Source organism: Lytechinus pictus, chromosome 2, assembly GCF_037042905.1.
Source record: "Lytechinus pictus isolate F3 Inbred chromosome 2, Lp3.0, whole genome shotgun sequence".
NCBI lineage: Eukaryota > Metazoa > Echinodermata > Echinoidea > Temnopleuroida > Toxopneustidae > Lytechinus > Lytechinus pictus.
Window position 1 is genome coordinate 46,703,750 of NC_087246.1, and position 19,156 is coordinate 46,722,905.

A 19,156-nucleotide genomic window follows, 5' to 3' on the forward strand; every position below is an offset into this window, starting at 1 on the left:
GTTGTCAAGCAGTTACCAATCATTTCAGCCTACTTTAACACCCTTTTCATTTAAACCTTGCTACAAACTTTTAGCCGAATATGACTTTTATTAAACCTGCCTATTGTGATCTTGATTTTGTTGTATTGTCATCAAAATGACTGATGAGGGAGTGCAGAAATCTTAAAATATTTATCACTTTGTATCACTTTGGTAGATCAAACTTTGAACCATCATAACAAAGAAAATCTCATTCAATTCCTTGTTTGGCATACATGTAGGTTTCCTATTTTCCACTCCATTCAACTTTTTGAATGTTTACAAAATTTGTCAATCAAGGGTCAAATCTAGCATTCTTTCAATTCTTTGTGCCTTTTCATTTTTCAGGTGAAATTAAGTCTGTTGTTGTGGGTGCTGAACCCACGAAATTCAAGCATATGATCTTGATGCCTGTGTTGTTGATGTGGGGTCAAATTGGGAACATTTTCAAATGCCTTTTGTGCCGTAAACGAATGTTTATTGTTGCATCAAGACAATCGGTTTTTAGTAGTACATGTATGATTTCAGAGGTCATGGAAGGGACAAATATATTGAGGAGCTTCTTGTAAATTCACTCAACAGAGATTGATTTTCTTGGCAAACTTGGTGGTTTATATTTCATATTGGCGGGGAGGGGGGGGGGGTTAAAAAATGGATCTTAAGTTAACATGCATGAATACATCTTGAACTTTTACAGGGATGTCTTTATTCATCATGTATTCTTGCATTATGAATATTCATGACATATTTTTTTAGGGGGACGACTTTACCAGCACATAGGTTTATTGAAGTGGGGAATAATCTAGTAGTACACTCATGATTTGAGACATATTCATGCTCTATGCCTTTCTTTCTATGACACGAGGATACACTGCCCGTTCTTCTCCAAGAGAGAGACTAATGTTGTAGTCTTCATTGACCAATATTGACAAACTCCGAGGGGAAACCCAATTCCCTTGATCAATGGCAGACTGCGTGCTGGGCAAACCTCAAATTGCACGCTGAACTCCAAGGGTAGTGCCAACTGCCATCAGTTAAATGGTAAACTCATGGCGACTCCCGAGTGGATTCGACAAAGGTGTGCTCTGACCCCAATTGAACACCATCGATCAATTGCTGAGATCTTATCGCTTAACCTTTGTCTTGCTTGTACGAAGGGATGCTTGTCTTGAGCTATTAATAACAGGTCTTTTAATTACCTGCTATCAGAAAGTTGTTTTTGTTTATTGTTTAATCTGCTTTAATATGCTCTGTTTATTTTGAGAAACACTCTTGATTTTACAACCCCCCCAGAAATATGTGTGTACATTCAGAGCATTTTCGTATTCTATCCTATCAACAATTTGTGCCTAGTATTGGTTGCTGTTCTCATAATCAAGTCTTGCAGTGGTTGTCTTAAAAGATTCAAGCATGCTATTTTTAATGTATGAATATTTTTTATTCTTAAGTTGATTCATTATTTTTATATTCGTAATGCTTCTTTTGCAGCAATCTTCTTAGAATTGCATATTGCAGATAGGAAAATCATAGAGTTAATCCTTATCCAAAAATAAGGAGATCTTCCAACTAGACATTGATTATCTATTACTCTTTTGTAACACTCAATAGTATGTGTACATTAGTAGAAAATATTTTGATGATTTTAATGTGTTTTATCAACAATTTCATATTTTGTTGCAATGCTGTAATTCAGTCATAATTTGTGATGCATTTCTCAGTATTTTAAGGGAATATTGATACTCCAATTTTTCCTTGATGCCGCCATTAACTGATTAAGTTTCATCATTTCCCATTCATAAAATAGGAGAGAATGGTCCTATTACCTATTAAAAAGGAATTTTACCCGGGGAGACATGCATTATGATAGCTTACTTTCATGAGGGAAGAGTCATCCATCCTTTGTTTTCATCAAGCATTTCCTTCCCCCTTGTGACATACATTCAGAAATTGATTCATTCTCTCCCAGTCGCGCACCCACAGCCTGAACATTCATGTATTCTATTTTCATTGAATATTCTCCAGCACAAGAAGGGGACACGCACCGAGTATCGACCGAAGATGGTTGATTAAAGGGGGTAATTTTTCTCAAAATCAGACATCTGAGAGTATGGGGACCTCTTTTACGAGCCTGAAGATCATGTATCAGTCTGGAACGGAGAAAGCTGCTTTTGTCACTAGCATTGCCCTCTTCTTGTTGCAAAAACGTGAGGAACGATAACATGGATTGAGATCTGTGTGCCTCTAGATGGGATTTTACCAGCATTTGATCCTTGCCCGGTAGAGAAGTAGCTCTTGACGTCAGTGATTGGGGGGGGAAGAAAGGTTGCCTGGATAGATCTATAAACAGCAAGCAATCACCAAAGCTGATAGGACTTGATTGTAGATTCACTCTTCTGTTTCCCCTCCCTTAATTCTATTCTCTCTTGTGTCTATACTTTCTGTCTCTCTATCTCTCTCATCTATCTATCTATCTATCTATCTGTATATGTTTCTTTGTCTGTCTGTCTGTCTGTCTGTCTGTCTATCTATCTATCTATCTATCTATCTATCTATCTATCTATCTATCTATCTATCTATCTATCTATCTATCTGTCTGTCTGTCTGTCTGTCTGTCTGTCTGTCTGTCTGTCTGTCTGTCTGTCTGTCTGTCTGTCTGTCTGTCTATCTATCTGTCTGTCTTAGTTGTTTTGGTCACTTGCTTTCCCTCCCTCTCTCTCTATGTCTCTCTGTTTGTCTATCTCTTTCCCTTCTCATATATTTATATAAGCTCCCCCCCCCCCCCACCACATAGGCATCTCTTACCCATGAACATGATGAAAGCTCTGTTTGATTATTTAGGCATTTGCAAAGTGAAAAAGAGTGTGCAAGTATGCACAATGAGTCGGCTCTACCCAAAAATGTTTCATGCTCTGCTTGCATAAGGCCTCTGTCACCATGCCATTTTGAAAGGGCAAGAAATTTGAGCATTCCACTGATATTTCACGACCAAATCCCTCTGCTTTGCATGTGATATTTGTTGTCTGGGGCATCCATATTTATACCATATCTCCATGCTTACTCGCTGTGGATTTTGTCCCCATTTTTTTCATTGCTTGTTTGCATTCTCTGTACACACAATATGTTTTCCTCATTTTTTTTGCAGTATCATACTATCATTACTTTACTTGAAAATGGGATAGTGATTGTATAATGCAGTGCATTCTTTTATTAGGGAGAATTAAAGCTGCATGTGCTTGTAAATTGCAGGGATGTATTTATTTCTCCCCTTCTCTGCCCACTGTCTTGTTCTTTAAAATAATTTTACCCCTCGATCTAAAGAATTGTTTCCCTTTTCCCCGCTTTTACCTACGTCCATGTTCCCTCTATCACTCTCTTTCTCCCCCTTGTTATCTCCTCACCTTTTCTTTTCTCACTTTCTTTCACTCTCATTCTCCTCTCTGTTCCCCCCTCCCTGCTTCTCTCCTCCCCATAATCTCCTCTCTCAAACACACTCTCTTTCTCCATTCACGTCCCTACTTCCCTACATGTTCCCTCTTCCAGTCTCTTGCCTATGCATCTATCTGTTTATATCTTCCCATCTCCCTCTATCTATCACTATGTCTTCTTCCTCCTCCCTCTCTACTCCCAGTACCCCTACGTAGCCCTCAATCCTCCCCTCTCTTCCCCTCCACTTCCCTCTTATTTCCCTTTCCTATCAATCTCCCAGAGCTATCAGGGTTAGATGTGAATAGAGTAATGCAGTGTTTGGGGTGATGAGATGATAAAAACCAATCTGAGTAAATGCGATACAGACTGTTATTGGATGAGGCATGTGATATGCTACCAAGATACATGTAAAATGTGTTAGGTGTTACAGAAGTAGCACTGGTAGTACTTGCAGTTGTAGCAGTTGTAGCAGCAGCAGCAGTAGTAGTAGGAGGAGGAGGAGTAGTACACCAGCATACTGCCAAGATGTGTGCCATGGATCTATGGTATACCAGTGTACCGCCCTAGTGCATGCCATAGATCAATGTTATTGTACCGCGCTGGTGCATGCCTTACCTCCCTGGTGCATGTCATGGATCTGTGGTATACCGCCTTAATGTGTGCCATGTACATGTATCTGGTGTACTGTGTTCCATGGATCTGTGGTACACCAGTATACCACCTTGGTGCATGCCATGGATCTGTGGTATACCAGTATTACAGTATACTGCCCATGTGATGCCAAGAATCTGTGGTATACCAGTATTTCGCCATGGTGCATGCCATGGATCTGTGGTATACCGCCTTAATGTGTGTCATGTACATGTATCTGGTGTACTGTGTTCCATGGATCTGTGGTACACCAGTATACCACCTTGGTGCATGCGATGGATCTGTGGTATACCAGTATTCCAGTATACTGCCCTTGTGATGCCAAGAATCTGTGGTATACCAGTATTTCGCCATGGTGCATGCCATGGATCTGTGGAATACCAGTATTAATAATAATAATATACAAATAGCGATTAGGCATGAGTGCGATGGTGCGAGATTTCGCATGAGGTAAAAGAAAGATGCTCTATTCAACGAGGCGTTAGCCCAGTTGAATAGAGTGTTTCTTTCTTTCACCGAATGCGAAATCTCGCACCATCGCACGAATAAGAATATCCGCTATTTGTGTTGTACAGCGCCTCGGAATTTAGCGAAAATATGAAAAAAAACAAGAGTTTATTCCTATAGCAATCTATGAAAATGGAGCAAATATACAGAAAGCGGAAAGCAAAATCCCACAAGCGCGCATGACCTTGGACAGCATTGCGCATTTAGCCAGCAGGCTTATACGCGCATTGCTCCTTCATTTTTACTGAGCGCAATGAATTAAATCATATTGTGACGTCACCTCCTAAAGCCGTGCAACGGTACATTTTGGATGGTACGTCTTGTGTGCAACGGTACGAATGTTTGACATTCAGCCCCCCATTTGCTTGCGTACAACAAGCTAAGTAGGCGTTGTACAATAATAATAACTTAGTCTTATATAGCACTTTGAAATCCATTTCAAAGGGCTTTACAATGTAGAACATACGAAATATATACAAACCACCCAGATGGGTGCCATGAATCTAGTCTGCTGGCACAGACCCTTGGTTTTTCGCAATTTGCATAGTGCATAATGCAGAGTCTGAAGAAGTGAGACTAGATTTACTACATGTACAGTATGTACTGTAGCTGGCTCAGACAGAGCCTTTGGCATCTAGTCCTTACTCTAGACCTGTTATTGGTTGAAGTGTGAAATAAGAGTCTATGCTTGCAGACTACTGTGGATCTGTGGTAAACCAGTATACCTCCCCGTTGCGTGTCAGCCATGGATCTGCACATTTCTGCGGTATACAGTCATGTACCAGAATATCACCCTAGTGCGTGCCAGGGATCTGTGGTATACCAGTGTTCCGCCCTAGTGCTTACCATGGAGTGCACATCCTCCTTCACTCTTGTGAGAATAGGGTATCAGACTGCTACTCACTCAACCGCATTGTAATGCAATACCATCTCTGTATACATCTCACATCCTTCAAATTGCATCACTTTAAGTGGTAGATTTTGTGAAGGTATGTGATCATTAGGACGATGATAAGCCTTTCGCCGTCCCCTCCAATCCAATAAGTGGGAAATGGAACTCCTGATTAGGGGTGGAAATCCCTCTTTCAACTCTCTGTACTTTGGCTGTGATGCTAATTGTGTATCAGTCTTGATACATGTACACAATGCATTGGCTATGTGAAGTTATGCTCTTCTCTCTCTTGAATGCAATTTGTTATAATAACGAAGCTAACTTGAACATTACCTTTCTGGTCATTTTATAAATAAATCTGTAAACTGATGGCAAAGGCTTTGGGTTTTTACCCTCAGAAATCTTCAATTTTATAGTTTACTGTTAAAGAGTTTGCAACACATTGTTTTGTAGAGGTTCACACATACTGTAGGTAGATTATAGATATCCAGAGGCTCAAGATCGTATACTTGCTTCTCATTGGTTGGAAATCAAGTTGTGTTTGATATCTTGTTGTGTTTGATTTCAACTCTTTCTCAAGGGGGGGGGGGGTCCAGATGACTTGCATGTACATGTATTTGTAATAATTTTCCTTCATCATGGTGTAGCAGATTAAAGGCTAAAAATGTGAATTTATAACAGTAAAAAAAATCCATGTTTTACAGAATTGTTCTTCATTGTTCAATATTCATTAGATGCTGCAGCATATTGTGTGAAATTCTAAGGTTTTGAATTGGAATTCCATGCAATTGATATTTCCCATGTTCTGTGAAAAAAATCACTCTAAAGAGCAAACAAACTGTGTGTGATCTCTCATTCACTGTTTTATAAAAGCTAGAAATATACCTTTTTAAGATAACTATCAATATTATATACAGAGAATAAATTAGCCTATAATTTTACTTGTATGAAGAAACTTAATTGTTTTGAGAGGAAAAGTACTTGTTACTTACTAGGTAACATATTTATTGCAGTGTAAATGAAATGAGTAGCGAATTTGTGTGACATCATTCCAATGGGCTTACATTATACAGGACTACACTGCTCTGAATGTTGCATTATGGGTTAGCAACCTGGCCAGATTTAGATAGTTCAGGACTTGAGATGGCTGGTTTTTTGTGTCTGCTTTAATATATTTTTTTAGTTGTAGCTATACTGCACATAAATAAAAAGGGATTGGAGATTTTGCATCATGGGCTAGGCTGTATTTGAAATCTAAAGCTCACTATTTACCTAAAGGACCTACTTAAAGGGGAAGTTCACCCTGAAAGTATGGGTGAATGTTTGAGGAAAATCCGTTAAAGATTATATTGAAGAAAGTTATTAGAATTAGAAGTTTTGGATTTGTGACATCACAAACGAGCAGCTTCCCCATATGTTATGTAATACAAAATGCACAAATTTCATTTTTTCAATAGTTCCTGATGACTTATTTTTGTTTTCTATTCATGATTGGATGTGAAATGATTTGTCTATTGATATACAAAAGGTAGAGTAAAAATCAATTTTTTACAATAAACTTTTTGTCAGGGTGAACTTCCCCTTTAATAGTACACGTTGGTGATTGTAAAACAGCAATGTTAATAGTTGCCTTTTTATTTTGAAGGTAGGTTTCTGCGGCTGGCAGGTTCCTACAATGATGGCAGGTCTGGTATCATAGAATGAATTATGCATTGGTGAATTGTAGATCATTGGCGAGTAGTAGTAATGGGATATGTTTGCTTCTGGAGATAATGCTAGCAACCTACATTAGCAAATGCCAGATTTGCTTTTCTTGCGGTTTGACGTCTAGAATAGTGCTCCTGTTGAAAAGTCAAACCATGCTGAATGTTTTTGATCTGGTGGGAAGGAAAATCTGTCTTATATGATTACAGTGAAGACGGGGGTTCTTTATGGTTGAGTAATGCTGAGTTTGTTGAAAGTGGAAGTGATGATGACGATGATGTTGGAGATGATGATGATGATGATGGTGGAGATGATGATGATGGTGATGGTGATCGTGATGATGATGATGATGATGATGATGATGATGAGGATGAGGATGATGATGACGATGATGTTGGAGATGATGATGATGATGATGATGGTGATGATGATGATGATGATGATGATGATGATGATGATGATAGTGATAGTGATGATGATGGTGATGTTGAGGTTTCTAATGAAGATGGCAGTGATGATGAACGAGTTGTCCTAAAGCCAGAGGCACACCAATCCATTAACATTTCCATTGATGGTGTACCCTTTCTTCCCTTCCTCTCCCCCACCCCCCCCCTCTTTCTCTCTCTCTCTCTCTCTCTTTCACTCCTTATTTCTCCCTTTCCATCTCACACCCAAACTTGTACACCCAAATTCATATTTAATGTCTCTTTCTAAATTGACTCAACCCTTGTACCTTGCTAGAGGGTGGCTCGTCCCGGGAGCCATCGACAAGAAGGCTCCGGCCAGGACACCCGTTTGAGCACCGCAATTGATTGTTCTCGAGTGTCCGCTTACTAATTTCCCCCTTTTGCCCTGGAGTGTGTGTGCCTGTGGGGTATTAGGGCGGTTTATTTTTATTCACCATGTGAATCACTTGTACCTGGCAAGGACACGTTGTAGTGGTCCGATTTGAGTGATGGTTTATTAGAAGCAACGTCGCGTGTGGTCCAGCACGCATTGCCAATTTGCACGCCCCATTGCAAGGCTCTTGACATGGCAGGTCACAGGAGGGCAGCCTAATATTGTCTCCCAAGTGGAATAGTACATGGACATTATGATAAGTAGGATTATAAACAATGCCTATTAATTTTTACCTTCAATACATTGTCATCAGCATATGATTCTTTTCATATGAATAGCATGGTGATTACATATTAATGATTTCATTGTGATGTCCTGACTCATGTTATTTGAAGTCATAATGATTTCAGGGGCCTGTTGCAGAAAGAGTTGCGTTTAAACGCAAGTCAAAAAATCAATCGCAAGTCAAAAATGCGCGCTGTTGATTGGATGAAAATCAAGTTGCGCGTGATTTTTAGAGTTGCAATTGATTGCAACTCTTTCTGCAATGGGCCCCAGGAGTTGTGTTGAAAGATGTGAAGAGTTAAATGTAGTCCATACAACTCAAATACAACTTGTCACATTATTTCATGCAAACCTTTTTGGTTGGTACACTTTTTGATTGTACATACATGTACTTTTTGCCCCTTTTTTTGCATCTGTAACCATTTCTTATTCCTCATGTTATCTCTTATCCCATAGATTTTGTACTCAAAAGGATGTATACCATTTTTTTTAGCTTTGTTGCTGAACATTGTTGCACAGCTTTGTTGTTGAACCTTGTTAAAAGCTTGGTTGCCAAACAGTGTTAATGAGCGTTGTTGCTGAACATAGTTGCCCAGATTTGTTGTTGAACTTTGTTAAATAAAAAATGAGCATTGTTGATGAGCTTTCATGCTGAGCTTTGCTGCTTTGGTGATTCTGAAAAATCAAAAGAATAACTAAGAATTGGATTGCAATTGCAATCACAATGTCATTTCTTGAAATTTTCTGTCCACACACACACATGTATTATATTTAAGGTATACTAGAACCTCTACAGCCCCCTTTGTCCCATTCTATGTAAAACCTTTCTGTAGAATCCATTTAACGTACGGCAATTCATCATTATCTAGATAATCACAAACTGCCAATGGCCGTACTTGGGCTGATCTCACAAAAATCATGCATACTCAGTGGTCAAGTGTACATGTAGATGCAAAAGAAAAGAAGCCTTCCAAGAGGTTCTCTATCCTATGTCATAGCACACAGATTTCAATACTGTATCATACTTCTAGTGGATATTATAAATAAAGAGCAAGTTCTGTATAAACTAAATATTTTGCTATAATTTCATTTTCATATATTATTTGTTCAGACTTAACACACAAATAGATCGATTCTCTCTTTCATTATAGTTAGTTTTTGCTGTGTGTTTCATGGTTTAATACATGGTGTACAGATCTTGGAGAAACAACCTAGAATTTCTATAATTCGTTTTAGTTTACTGGTTGGTTAAAAAAAATGAAGTGCATCGTTAAATGAAGTTATACATACAATGTATATGTACAGTACCTTCCAGTTTCATATCTAATGTAGATAACAACATTGTTAAGTTTAATATTTATTTTTCTTCAATGTTTAGTAGTCAAAGTGAGCAATAATTTACTCTTTTGGGGCCAGAAATAGTCCTAAAGTTCTTGTTGGATACATTGTTTTAATGATTAGAAATAGAATTGTAGTAATTTTGACAGGACAAACATTATGAAATCATGATTCTTAAAACTGAATGTAATGAACAACAATGACCAAAATGAATTAGAACATGTGGGCATATATGTTAGAGTACTACCAGAATAAAAGGCCTGTCTTATGTCGGAATAGATTATTTTTTATTTTCTTTATTACTGAGCATTACTGGGCAGTTGTAGATATTCTGCCAGAATCATTTGACACATTTAGTGTTGTACCTTTTGTTCATTTCATTTATCCAATTGAGAATTTGTTCTCAAATTTTACAAGTAGATTTAATCTTCAAAGTATCTTTAGAAAGTTGAATCTGACTACTCTGCATGCTTAAGTATAAATCATCAGACTTTCATTCAATTTTGACTGTACATTTTTAACTCCTGGGCCTCGTCTTACAAAGAGTTATATTTGATCCAATCAATCGTAACTCTGGAAATCCGTCATTGTCATTATTTTTCCTACAGGAAATTTACATGATGTCCTTTGAAAACAAAGAGAAGCACACTGAATTTTCAAGAAAACATTGAATTCATGAATATACATCATATTTAGAAAATATTTTGAACAAACATGCATAATAGATGTTGACATTGTTGGCCGTCCATAGTTGTGATTGATTGGATCAATCATAACTCTTTGTAAGACGGGGCCCTGGTCCTGTTTCATGAAGACTTGTTATAATAAAAAGTGCGCAATTTCTATAACAAATTTACTATCAGCCAATAAGATTAAATGATTTCAGTAGCTTTAAACTCTGAGTATTGTAAATTTGTTATTGTTACAAAGTTCATGAAAGGGATCCCTATTCCAATGGACATCTTGAGTGACAAGTACATGTACAGTTACCCCGACCCGATCATGACGAGCGTAACATTTCATCATTCATTACCATCATCACTACACAGATTAGAAAGTAATTATTACACCCGTGTGTTCTACCGACTCACAAACATGTATTAATAGGTGATTCATTTTCTCTTTGTGACACGATGGCATAAAGCAATGATGTACTGTACTTCTCACTATTAAAGATATCATGGAACTTTCATAAGGTCTGCCATTGGAGGTGCATAGCTCACACTTTCCAATATTCAGGGTAGATTTATCGGGATTTTCTTTTTCAGTCTTCGTATTTCTACCTCATACGTCTTCTCTGTCTCCCCCTCTCTCTCTGTTTGTCAATCCCCCTCCCTTCCCCGCCCTGGTCTTGTCAATGTATACCTTTATCTCCTCCCTCCCCTTCCTCACTGCTCCATCTGTAGGATTGTATCCATAATTTGGTTTCATGAAATCCATATACAGCATCTTCATCTACTTTCTTCCTTTATCAAATCCAGAAATTTATCTTGTGTACCTCCTACTTAATTGATTTTAATTATTTTCTTTCATTCTCCCTCTATTTGTCTTTCTCTCCCTCCCCCCTCTCACTCTTTCTCTCTTTTCTCTTCTCTATCTATCTGTTTCCCACAAACAAAACCTTCCCACACACGCACCTTCACGCACACACAACATACACTTTTGTTCAATCCTGTCTTATGGCTGCATTTTCATTTTCTTCTTTTTTGTTCTTCCCACGTCTCCTCTGATTTCCATTCACTCCACCGAGCCTAGCCTGCTCCACTCACGTTGACATTTACACGTTGCTGCGTAAAACCCGAGATGACTGTAATTTCAGGAGCAGTCTTGCTTTGATTAAAGAAACAGAATCCCGTGAATATATCTACCAGTGTCTCTCTCTCTCTATCATTAATTTCTCATCTGGTCTTTCATGCAGACAGTGCCTTGAAGAAAAACACTTATGTCACTGTGATAAAACTGGATGTATTTTTTAAATAAAATAATTCATCTGTTTTTAGTTTAAATAATGTTGAGAAAGTTTAGCAGTTGTCGAATAACACAATATTTCCTTTTATAATATATACATTTGTTGAGTGAAATGATGGATCCTGGTCTTTGTCTATAAAGGTGATTGATCTAGAAACTTAAAGGAGAATGAAACCCTTGAAACCAGCTGAATCCATATCAAAGAGAAAAATCAAAGAAACACATTGTTGAAAGTTTGAGGAAGATTGAATGAATAATAAGAAAGTTATGAGCATTTGAATATTGAGATCACTAATGCCATGTAGATCCTCCCATTGGCAATGCGACCAAGATCTATGATGTCACTGATGAACAACTCTCCCCTTTTGGACGCTGAAAATATACCCTAAAACATCTCTTTTTGCTCATTCTAATCATATGACAAACGATTCATCAATGATATAATGTTGTGAAACCTCTGTACTTGTCCTCTCATAAAGAGAACACCTCACCTTGTGACAGACTCTATAAAAGTGAGAATATAAGTGAAATATGTACTAAAGTAATGAGGGAGTTGTACGTGTGTGACATCACAGATCTTGGTCGCATTGCCAATAGGAGGATCTACATGGCATTAGTGATCTCAATATTCAAATGCTCATAACTTTCTTATTATTCATTCAATCTTCCTCAAACTTTCAACAATGTGTTTCTTTGATTTTTCTCTTTGATATGGATTCAGCTGGTTTCAAGGGTTTCATTCTCCTTTAAAAAAAAAAAAAAAAAGGTTATCATGGATTGGGGGGCAGACCCCTGCTCGATCTACCATTTTCTGACATTTTCTATGTGGTTATATATATGGACAAAAATGAGGTCACTCTTTTTCCTCTGGACAGTGGTATTGTAATAGACAGTCCCTGTAGCAAGTTCTGCAACTGTTCCCCTTCAGACTTCTAAAGTTGCAGAGGCCAGCTTCTGTTTTTGGTATTTTCTCCCAGGTAGTTTAAATCAAAACACATGCATTTTAATATCCCCTGAAAATGCATCAGGAATGGGGAGGGGGGGGGGGGCTTGTCCACTTCAACATGTCATATTTTCAGAGGGTGAAACCCAACTGTATAACAACATTGTTTGTGCCTTTAGTCAATCCAGGAAACCTGGGAAAATTTTTAGTGTTTAGTTTTGTATTATCAAGCAAGCGGAAAAACACATTCATCAAACAATATGTACATGTATGTCTTTCGAATTTGTCATAATAAGTACAATACTGATTTTCAATTAACCACCGTGAAATGACTATCTCGTTCATAGAGCATTAATTACAGTTGGTGAGCATCTTTCATCCACCGCACTGCCTTTAATGAACGACTGTTTAGGACCCAGACTGCTGGAGAAATCATTAATGCAAGGAGTGGTGGCAAATTGGCTCTGTGACCGGTTTTAATCAAGAATCAATTCAGTCGTACTGTTTTCTTTTCATGAGGAGTAAATACTGTTGAGAATGAAAAGTAGCAGGAGTGTTTCATCAACATTTTTGTCCGACAAGTTGTCAGATCTGACAACTTTCCTAGATTTTTATTTGCCGAGAGGCACAGTTACTATGGTAACTTTCGGATAAAATGTCTGACAAGTACGTTCATAACATGCTCAGATGGAACTTCAATGGAAACTGGGAAAGGATATTAAGTTTGATTGAACCAGATTGGATAAGGAGTAATACAACATAAAATGATGTTTAAAAATGAATGGCAACTGAACAGTGCTCACTCCAAGTAAAGGAAAAAATAAATGATTCCTTTTTTTTTGTCTTTGAATAGAAAATAAGTGCTTGATTTTGAAAATTGTATCTTGCCTGATAAATGCATTCTGGGACCAACGACCAAGATCAATTTATTCTGCCGTGATATTAGTTGTTGCTTGGCTTTTTGCTTGCCTTCACAAAATAAATATTTGAGCTAGCATTCAATTTCTCTGATTATACCACGAAAAAGCTGACGAGTGCTCCTGAAGATGGACAATTATATCGTCAGAGGGGGGCTGGCCGACCTTGACCGCGTATGTTACGGTCAACAAACACTTGGAACGGATGATCTGCGACAGCGGGTTAGTCGCCGGTGGGAAGACGAGAGAGGAAAAAGCAATCAATACCCATCATGCATTGTGCAGGAAGTAGAATTATTCCTTCGGAGGTTTAAATCAATAAATAATATGGATTCATGAATCTTCCCTAGATGTAAAGCTAGGATGAGAAGGGGGAGAGGGCGAAAGAGAGGGAGGAGATGAGATCAATGGAGCCTTTCTTTGACTTTTTATCTTTTGTATGTTTAATATTTAATAATCGATTATGTTTGTACATGAAACCTTATGATGTTATAAAGGTTTATAAGGTAGTGTTGTAGTGCCTTGATGCTCGGCCTTGGAATTATGGCCTACTTTTTCAAAGCCTTGGCCTTGAGGTTTTCAAGCCTTGGCTTTGTCCTTGGGTTTCCAAGCTTTGGCCTTGGGTATTGAAGCATTGGCTTTGGTCTTGAGGGTTTGGGCCTTGACTATTCGTAAGATCAATATTTGACAGCAGATGGATCATTTCTCTCTAACATTTTGACTGTTCTAATTATCATCATGAAAGCAATTATTACATATGTCCAGGGATATATAAAAGTAAATAGAAATGAAGTTATCTTTTTATACCTTATTGCAAATGTGAAATTGAAGGAATATGTGACTTGATATATCAAACTCTTTGAATTTGTTTTTCTTATAAATATATGGACAATGAGAGCTTGTGGCATGTTAGATAAAACAGTCATAAATACCGTTTGCATGAAATAAAACAATAGCATACTGTAATCATCAGGGTAAGATTTTTACATAAATTTAGTTGAACAGTGTCCTTTGTAAACAAAGAAAAGCACACTGAATTTTCAACAAGACAATGAATGTATGAATATACAGCATATGAATATGCATTATAGACAATATTTTGAACAAACATGCAAAACAGATATTGACGTTGCTGGCTTTCCATAGTTGTAGTCGATTGGATCAATCGCAACTCTTTGTAAGATGGGGCCCTGTAGACTTGTGAAACATGTCCTCATTTTATCTGGTTCATTTAGATAATGTTTCTGGCCTTTCTGTTGGGATTCATTTGTCTGGTCCCAAATCATTATGTAGTGTTACATACATGTACCATCTCATTCACACAGTCATGAATGCTCTCCTTTAAAGGAAGAGCAAGGGGGAGAAGGGGGAGAAGATGGAGAGAGGAGAAAGAAGAAAGAGGGGAAGAAGAGGAGAGAGGGGAAGAAGAGGAAAGAGGGGAGAAAAAAAGGGAGGGGGAGCTTAAGAGGTAGAGAGGCCTTTGGAAGGTTTGGAGGAGAGTATAGACAATGTGAAGAGGCAGACAGCAATCATGTAAATGAAGGGAGAAATGAAAAGAGAGAGAGAGAGAGATGCAAATTTTTATAGCATACTGTATGTCATATTTTGTACTGTATGTATCTTATCAAAAGCCCTATGAATTTGTCGTCAAACTTTTGATAATTTTTCCTTTTAAATCTAAATGTAATCATAAGAAAATGCAGTTTTGCACCTCAAAGTATTAGTATCCCATCATTAATGACACCCGATGATTTTAAATGGGGAGATAAAAATATGATATTTGTTTACCAAATTATAAAAAGCACTGACCTTTCATAGAGCTTCTCACACCATAATGCCATGATTATATATTTATAATTACAGTACATGTAGGATACTATAATGAAAATCATAAGGATACCATTGTTCATAAACAAGGATGATGAATACTGCTTACGATGCAGTTTAGCATCTTCTGAGATGAGATGACAGCCTCTCTCTCTCTCTCTTTCTGTCGCGGTCTCCCTTGCACACGACTGTCACCACCCGACCGCCTGCTCCGGCACATGTGAGAAATCCATTTAGCTTCTTGCACGCTTGGTTGAGGATCCAGGCACGAGTCTAAATCCGGTGCGGCGGTGTGCATCCGTTTGCTGGCGGTGATGCTTTGGCCAGCTAAATTAGCTCCTTGATATGAGGGTGCTGTCCTCTCAATGGAGGTCCTTACATCACATTATCCCTGTTTATCAGTTCTATGTACATTGGAACAGCTTGTTATCCGATTATCCGTATTAGGTTTTGCACAATATGTCTTGCAAACATTTCATGTTGTATTCAATTCAGTTTGTCGGCGTTTTGTGTGGGTGGCGTTTTTTCTTCAAAGACCAATAAAATGGATGCTCACTTTCGTTAATGAAAACCCTGATCAAACTGCAATAATCATTGTTGAAGAATTTCCAGAAACAAAATCAAATGAGAAGGTGGAACAGAGAGAGTAGCAGTAGCTTGAGGTTCACTTAGGCATGAGATCTCCATTCTGTGGAAAATCTGTTGAAACCTTTTGTGATCAATGAAAAATTATATTTCTTAAAGGAATTTCTGTATCTCATTTTCAGTTGAATTTCATGACTTTTTGATAGGAGATAGATAAGTACTCTCTTAGGTGTTAAAAAGTCAACTCTCTTGTTATTTTAATTTCTTAAGCCCAAATGTCTATTCTGGGTTGTTACAGAATACCTTCCCTGGTACCTTAGCATGGCTTTTGATATGGGTTTTTCAATATGATAAGTATGAATATATTTTCTCCTGAGTGAATTTACCATTTCGGAGTACTTGTCAAGCATTAGGCAACATTTGCTTTAGAAGTGCTCATTGTTTTATTGTTTTATTATATTTCCACTTTATACAGGACCAACCCATTTCACAGAGGATACAGGCAGCGCTCAGTACAGTCCATCTCTACGCCAACCTTGAACCCCCGAAACCCCAGGCCAAGCCCAAACCCACATCAACCTCCACATCATCGTCGTCGTCATCGTCCTCATCCAAGAAATCAAAGAAGAGCAAATCAAAGTCAAAGTCAAAATCCAAACAGGACACTAAGAGCAAAAGTCGAGCGTCCCAGCTCGCTTCTCAGCAAGAGGGAAGGTTCCAGATTGTATCAACGTACAGGGGAGTCAATCTGAAAGAACTTGATGGGCAAAGAGCCCCCTCTAGTGTCAGTAATGGTGTCAGTCGGAATAAAGGAGGAGCCAAGGACGAGCTTTTCAGTCTATTTGATGCTGTCATAGATGAAGAGGTATTTTGCATTTATTTGTTTTTGATGAAATATAACAATAATAGTTGCATTTTTACAGCGCTTGATTCTTTGCTTCACATCTTACGGATACCCATTTAACACCTGGGTGGAGAGTGGCAAAGTGCGGATTGACGCCTTACTAAAGGATGCTAGTCTTTGGCCGCGGTGGGATTCCAACACATGACCCTCTGATTACAAGGCGAGAATAGGAACCGCAACACCACGATGCTTCCACACATATCCTGTTTATAGATGTGCCTAAGAAAATTATGACTGAAATTATTGTGATCCTGAACTGGATACGAAATCGGGGGGTGTGTGACAAACATTTCAATCGGAATTGAATTGTGCAATTTTATTGAGATTACTAAAGATTGTTGATGTATCTTCCTGCCTCTGTCTCTACCTTTCTCTCTTGCTTTCTTTGCTTCTCCCTCCTATTCATTCCTTTTCTGTCTTTACCTATCTCTTTTTCTTTCCTTTTTTTTTTGGTTGCTCTTTCCCTTTCTGTGTCATATAGAGTACCTAAGTGATAACATCACAAAAAACTTTTTTAGCATATCAGTGTATTTTTACCATATTTTGGAAAGCATGATGAAAAATCCCCCACATGGCACTACAAAAATTTGGTGGGAATGGTCCATGGGGTTTTAGATATGACCTCATGAATACATACTTAGCCCCATTGAAGTCAGTGTATTATTGGCCTGGTTCTAAATGTTAGGAAGCAGGCCAATAAGACATCGACTTCAGTGGGCCTAATTATGTATTCATGTGGTCATATCTTGGGGCCCCATGGACCGATTCCCATCAAATTTGGGTTGAGGGGATTTTTCATCATGCTGTACCAAAATATGGTATAAAAACGCTAATATGCAAAAAGTGAAAATTGATGCGTCACACTTTGTTACTCTATTTGATATGTTTGGTTATTTTTTCTCTATTTCGTTATTTTTCTCTCATCTAATTCAGTGTGACAGTGAGCAACTTTCTGTTTTATAGCTGCTCTGTAGCCCTATTCCCTCCCTTAGTATATCTCTTTTGTAGCCGTTTTAAGAATGGCTAAAAAACAGCAAATTTTGTCCATCTTCCCCACTGCGATATCTTTTACAGTTCAATTCAATTTGTCTTTCTTCTTCTTCTTTGAATTAATTGGCCAAGGCTTCAAGTAGTTACCAGAGGCAATCCTCCAAAACGGACTCCATCACATGTAACTCGGTGCAGATGATTCGAGAGAAGCTTGTCATCGACGATGGTCCCGCCAGCGAGTACGTCTACGATCTCTACTATACGGATGATAATCAGCTTGACTTTGGCCAGACTGTTGTCACTGGGGTCCAGGTAGGTTCATATCAGAGGTAGCCAAGATATTTTAAAATTTATAATATGATGCGCTCACACGTTCATCATATGTGGTGACACAATTGCTTCGGGCTTTATTTCATCTTAGATGAAAGGTCAGAATAGGGTATAATGTTAGGTTTAGGGTTAGGATTATGACTGAAGTTTATAGTCTTTTGATTAGCGAAGCAGTTGTCGCTGGAGCCAATGTAATGGATCCAACCTCGTGTGTCAACTGAAATAGGTTCTTAACCATCAAAATAAGAGATCAGGGTATTTCTTATGAAAGGTATGAAAGGACTTGTCAGAGGTTTCATCTGCCTTAGCAGATGGTTACCATAGTAACAGCCAGACGCCTATGCTTCTCACCAGCTAATTAAAACCACTGAAAGTTGTTAGATCCATTAACTTGCTGAGAATGAGAGGTGTCTGACTGTTACTATAGTAACTATTAGATCTGATAACTTCTTGGTTTTGACTGGTTGAGTTTTAGAGGTGAGGACTTTTACTGTGGTAACCATTGGATAAATCAGACTTTGATGGATGAAACATCAGATAAGTCCTTTCATGAAATGTTACCCTGGTCATCGTACAATGGTTGTCCTCAATGATAGGCCATCATCATACTGTGATACTTTCAGTGAAATCCTTGCTTATGATTGGTTCATAATTAGGCCTACTGTTACTATGGCAATAGTCAGTAAATGGCAGCCTGTTAGTCATGACATCCTTATCGTAATAGTAGTCAATTTATTCTATAAAGAAAGTTTTGACAATTTCTTCTACCCTGGAACACAGTTCAGAATATCTCTAAAATGGAAAATGTACAAGTTCATCAATACTTGATATGATACCGATGTGTTGGCTCAGGTAGTAGAGCATCCATTTCACAACCAGGAGTTCGGAAGTTCAAACCCCCACCGCGTCAGATTTAAAGACGTAAAAAGATGGGAGTTGCTGCAACTCTGTTTGGCGTTCAACTTTTGAAGGGATAGAGCAACGTTGATCTGGCACTGCACAGTGGCTGCCGGGCCCATGATTAGAATAGA

The 19,156-nt window shown here is 38.2% G+C and overlaps 1 protein-coding gene across 1 annotated transcript in view; it reads left to right on the forward strand.

Annotated features, from left to right (window-relative positions):
• LOC129278806 (uncharacterized) overlaps positions 1 to 19,156 on the forward strand; it is a 53,573-nt gene that overhangs the window by 29,442 nt on the left and 4,975 nt on the right. Inside the window, exons 2-4 of the mRNA XM_064095667.1 lie at positions 14,837 to 14,976; positions 16,298 to 16,766; positions 17,928 to 18,107. Coding sequence (XP_063951737.1) covers positions 14,837 to 14,976; positions 16,298 to 16,766; positions 17,928 to 18,107 — 789 coding nt within the window. The remainder of the gene's footprint in view (positions 1 to 14,836; positions 14,977 to 16,297; positions 16,767 to 17,927; positions 18,108 to 19,156) is intronic.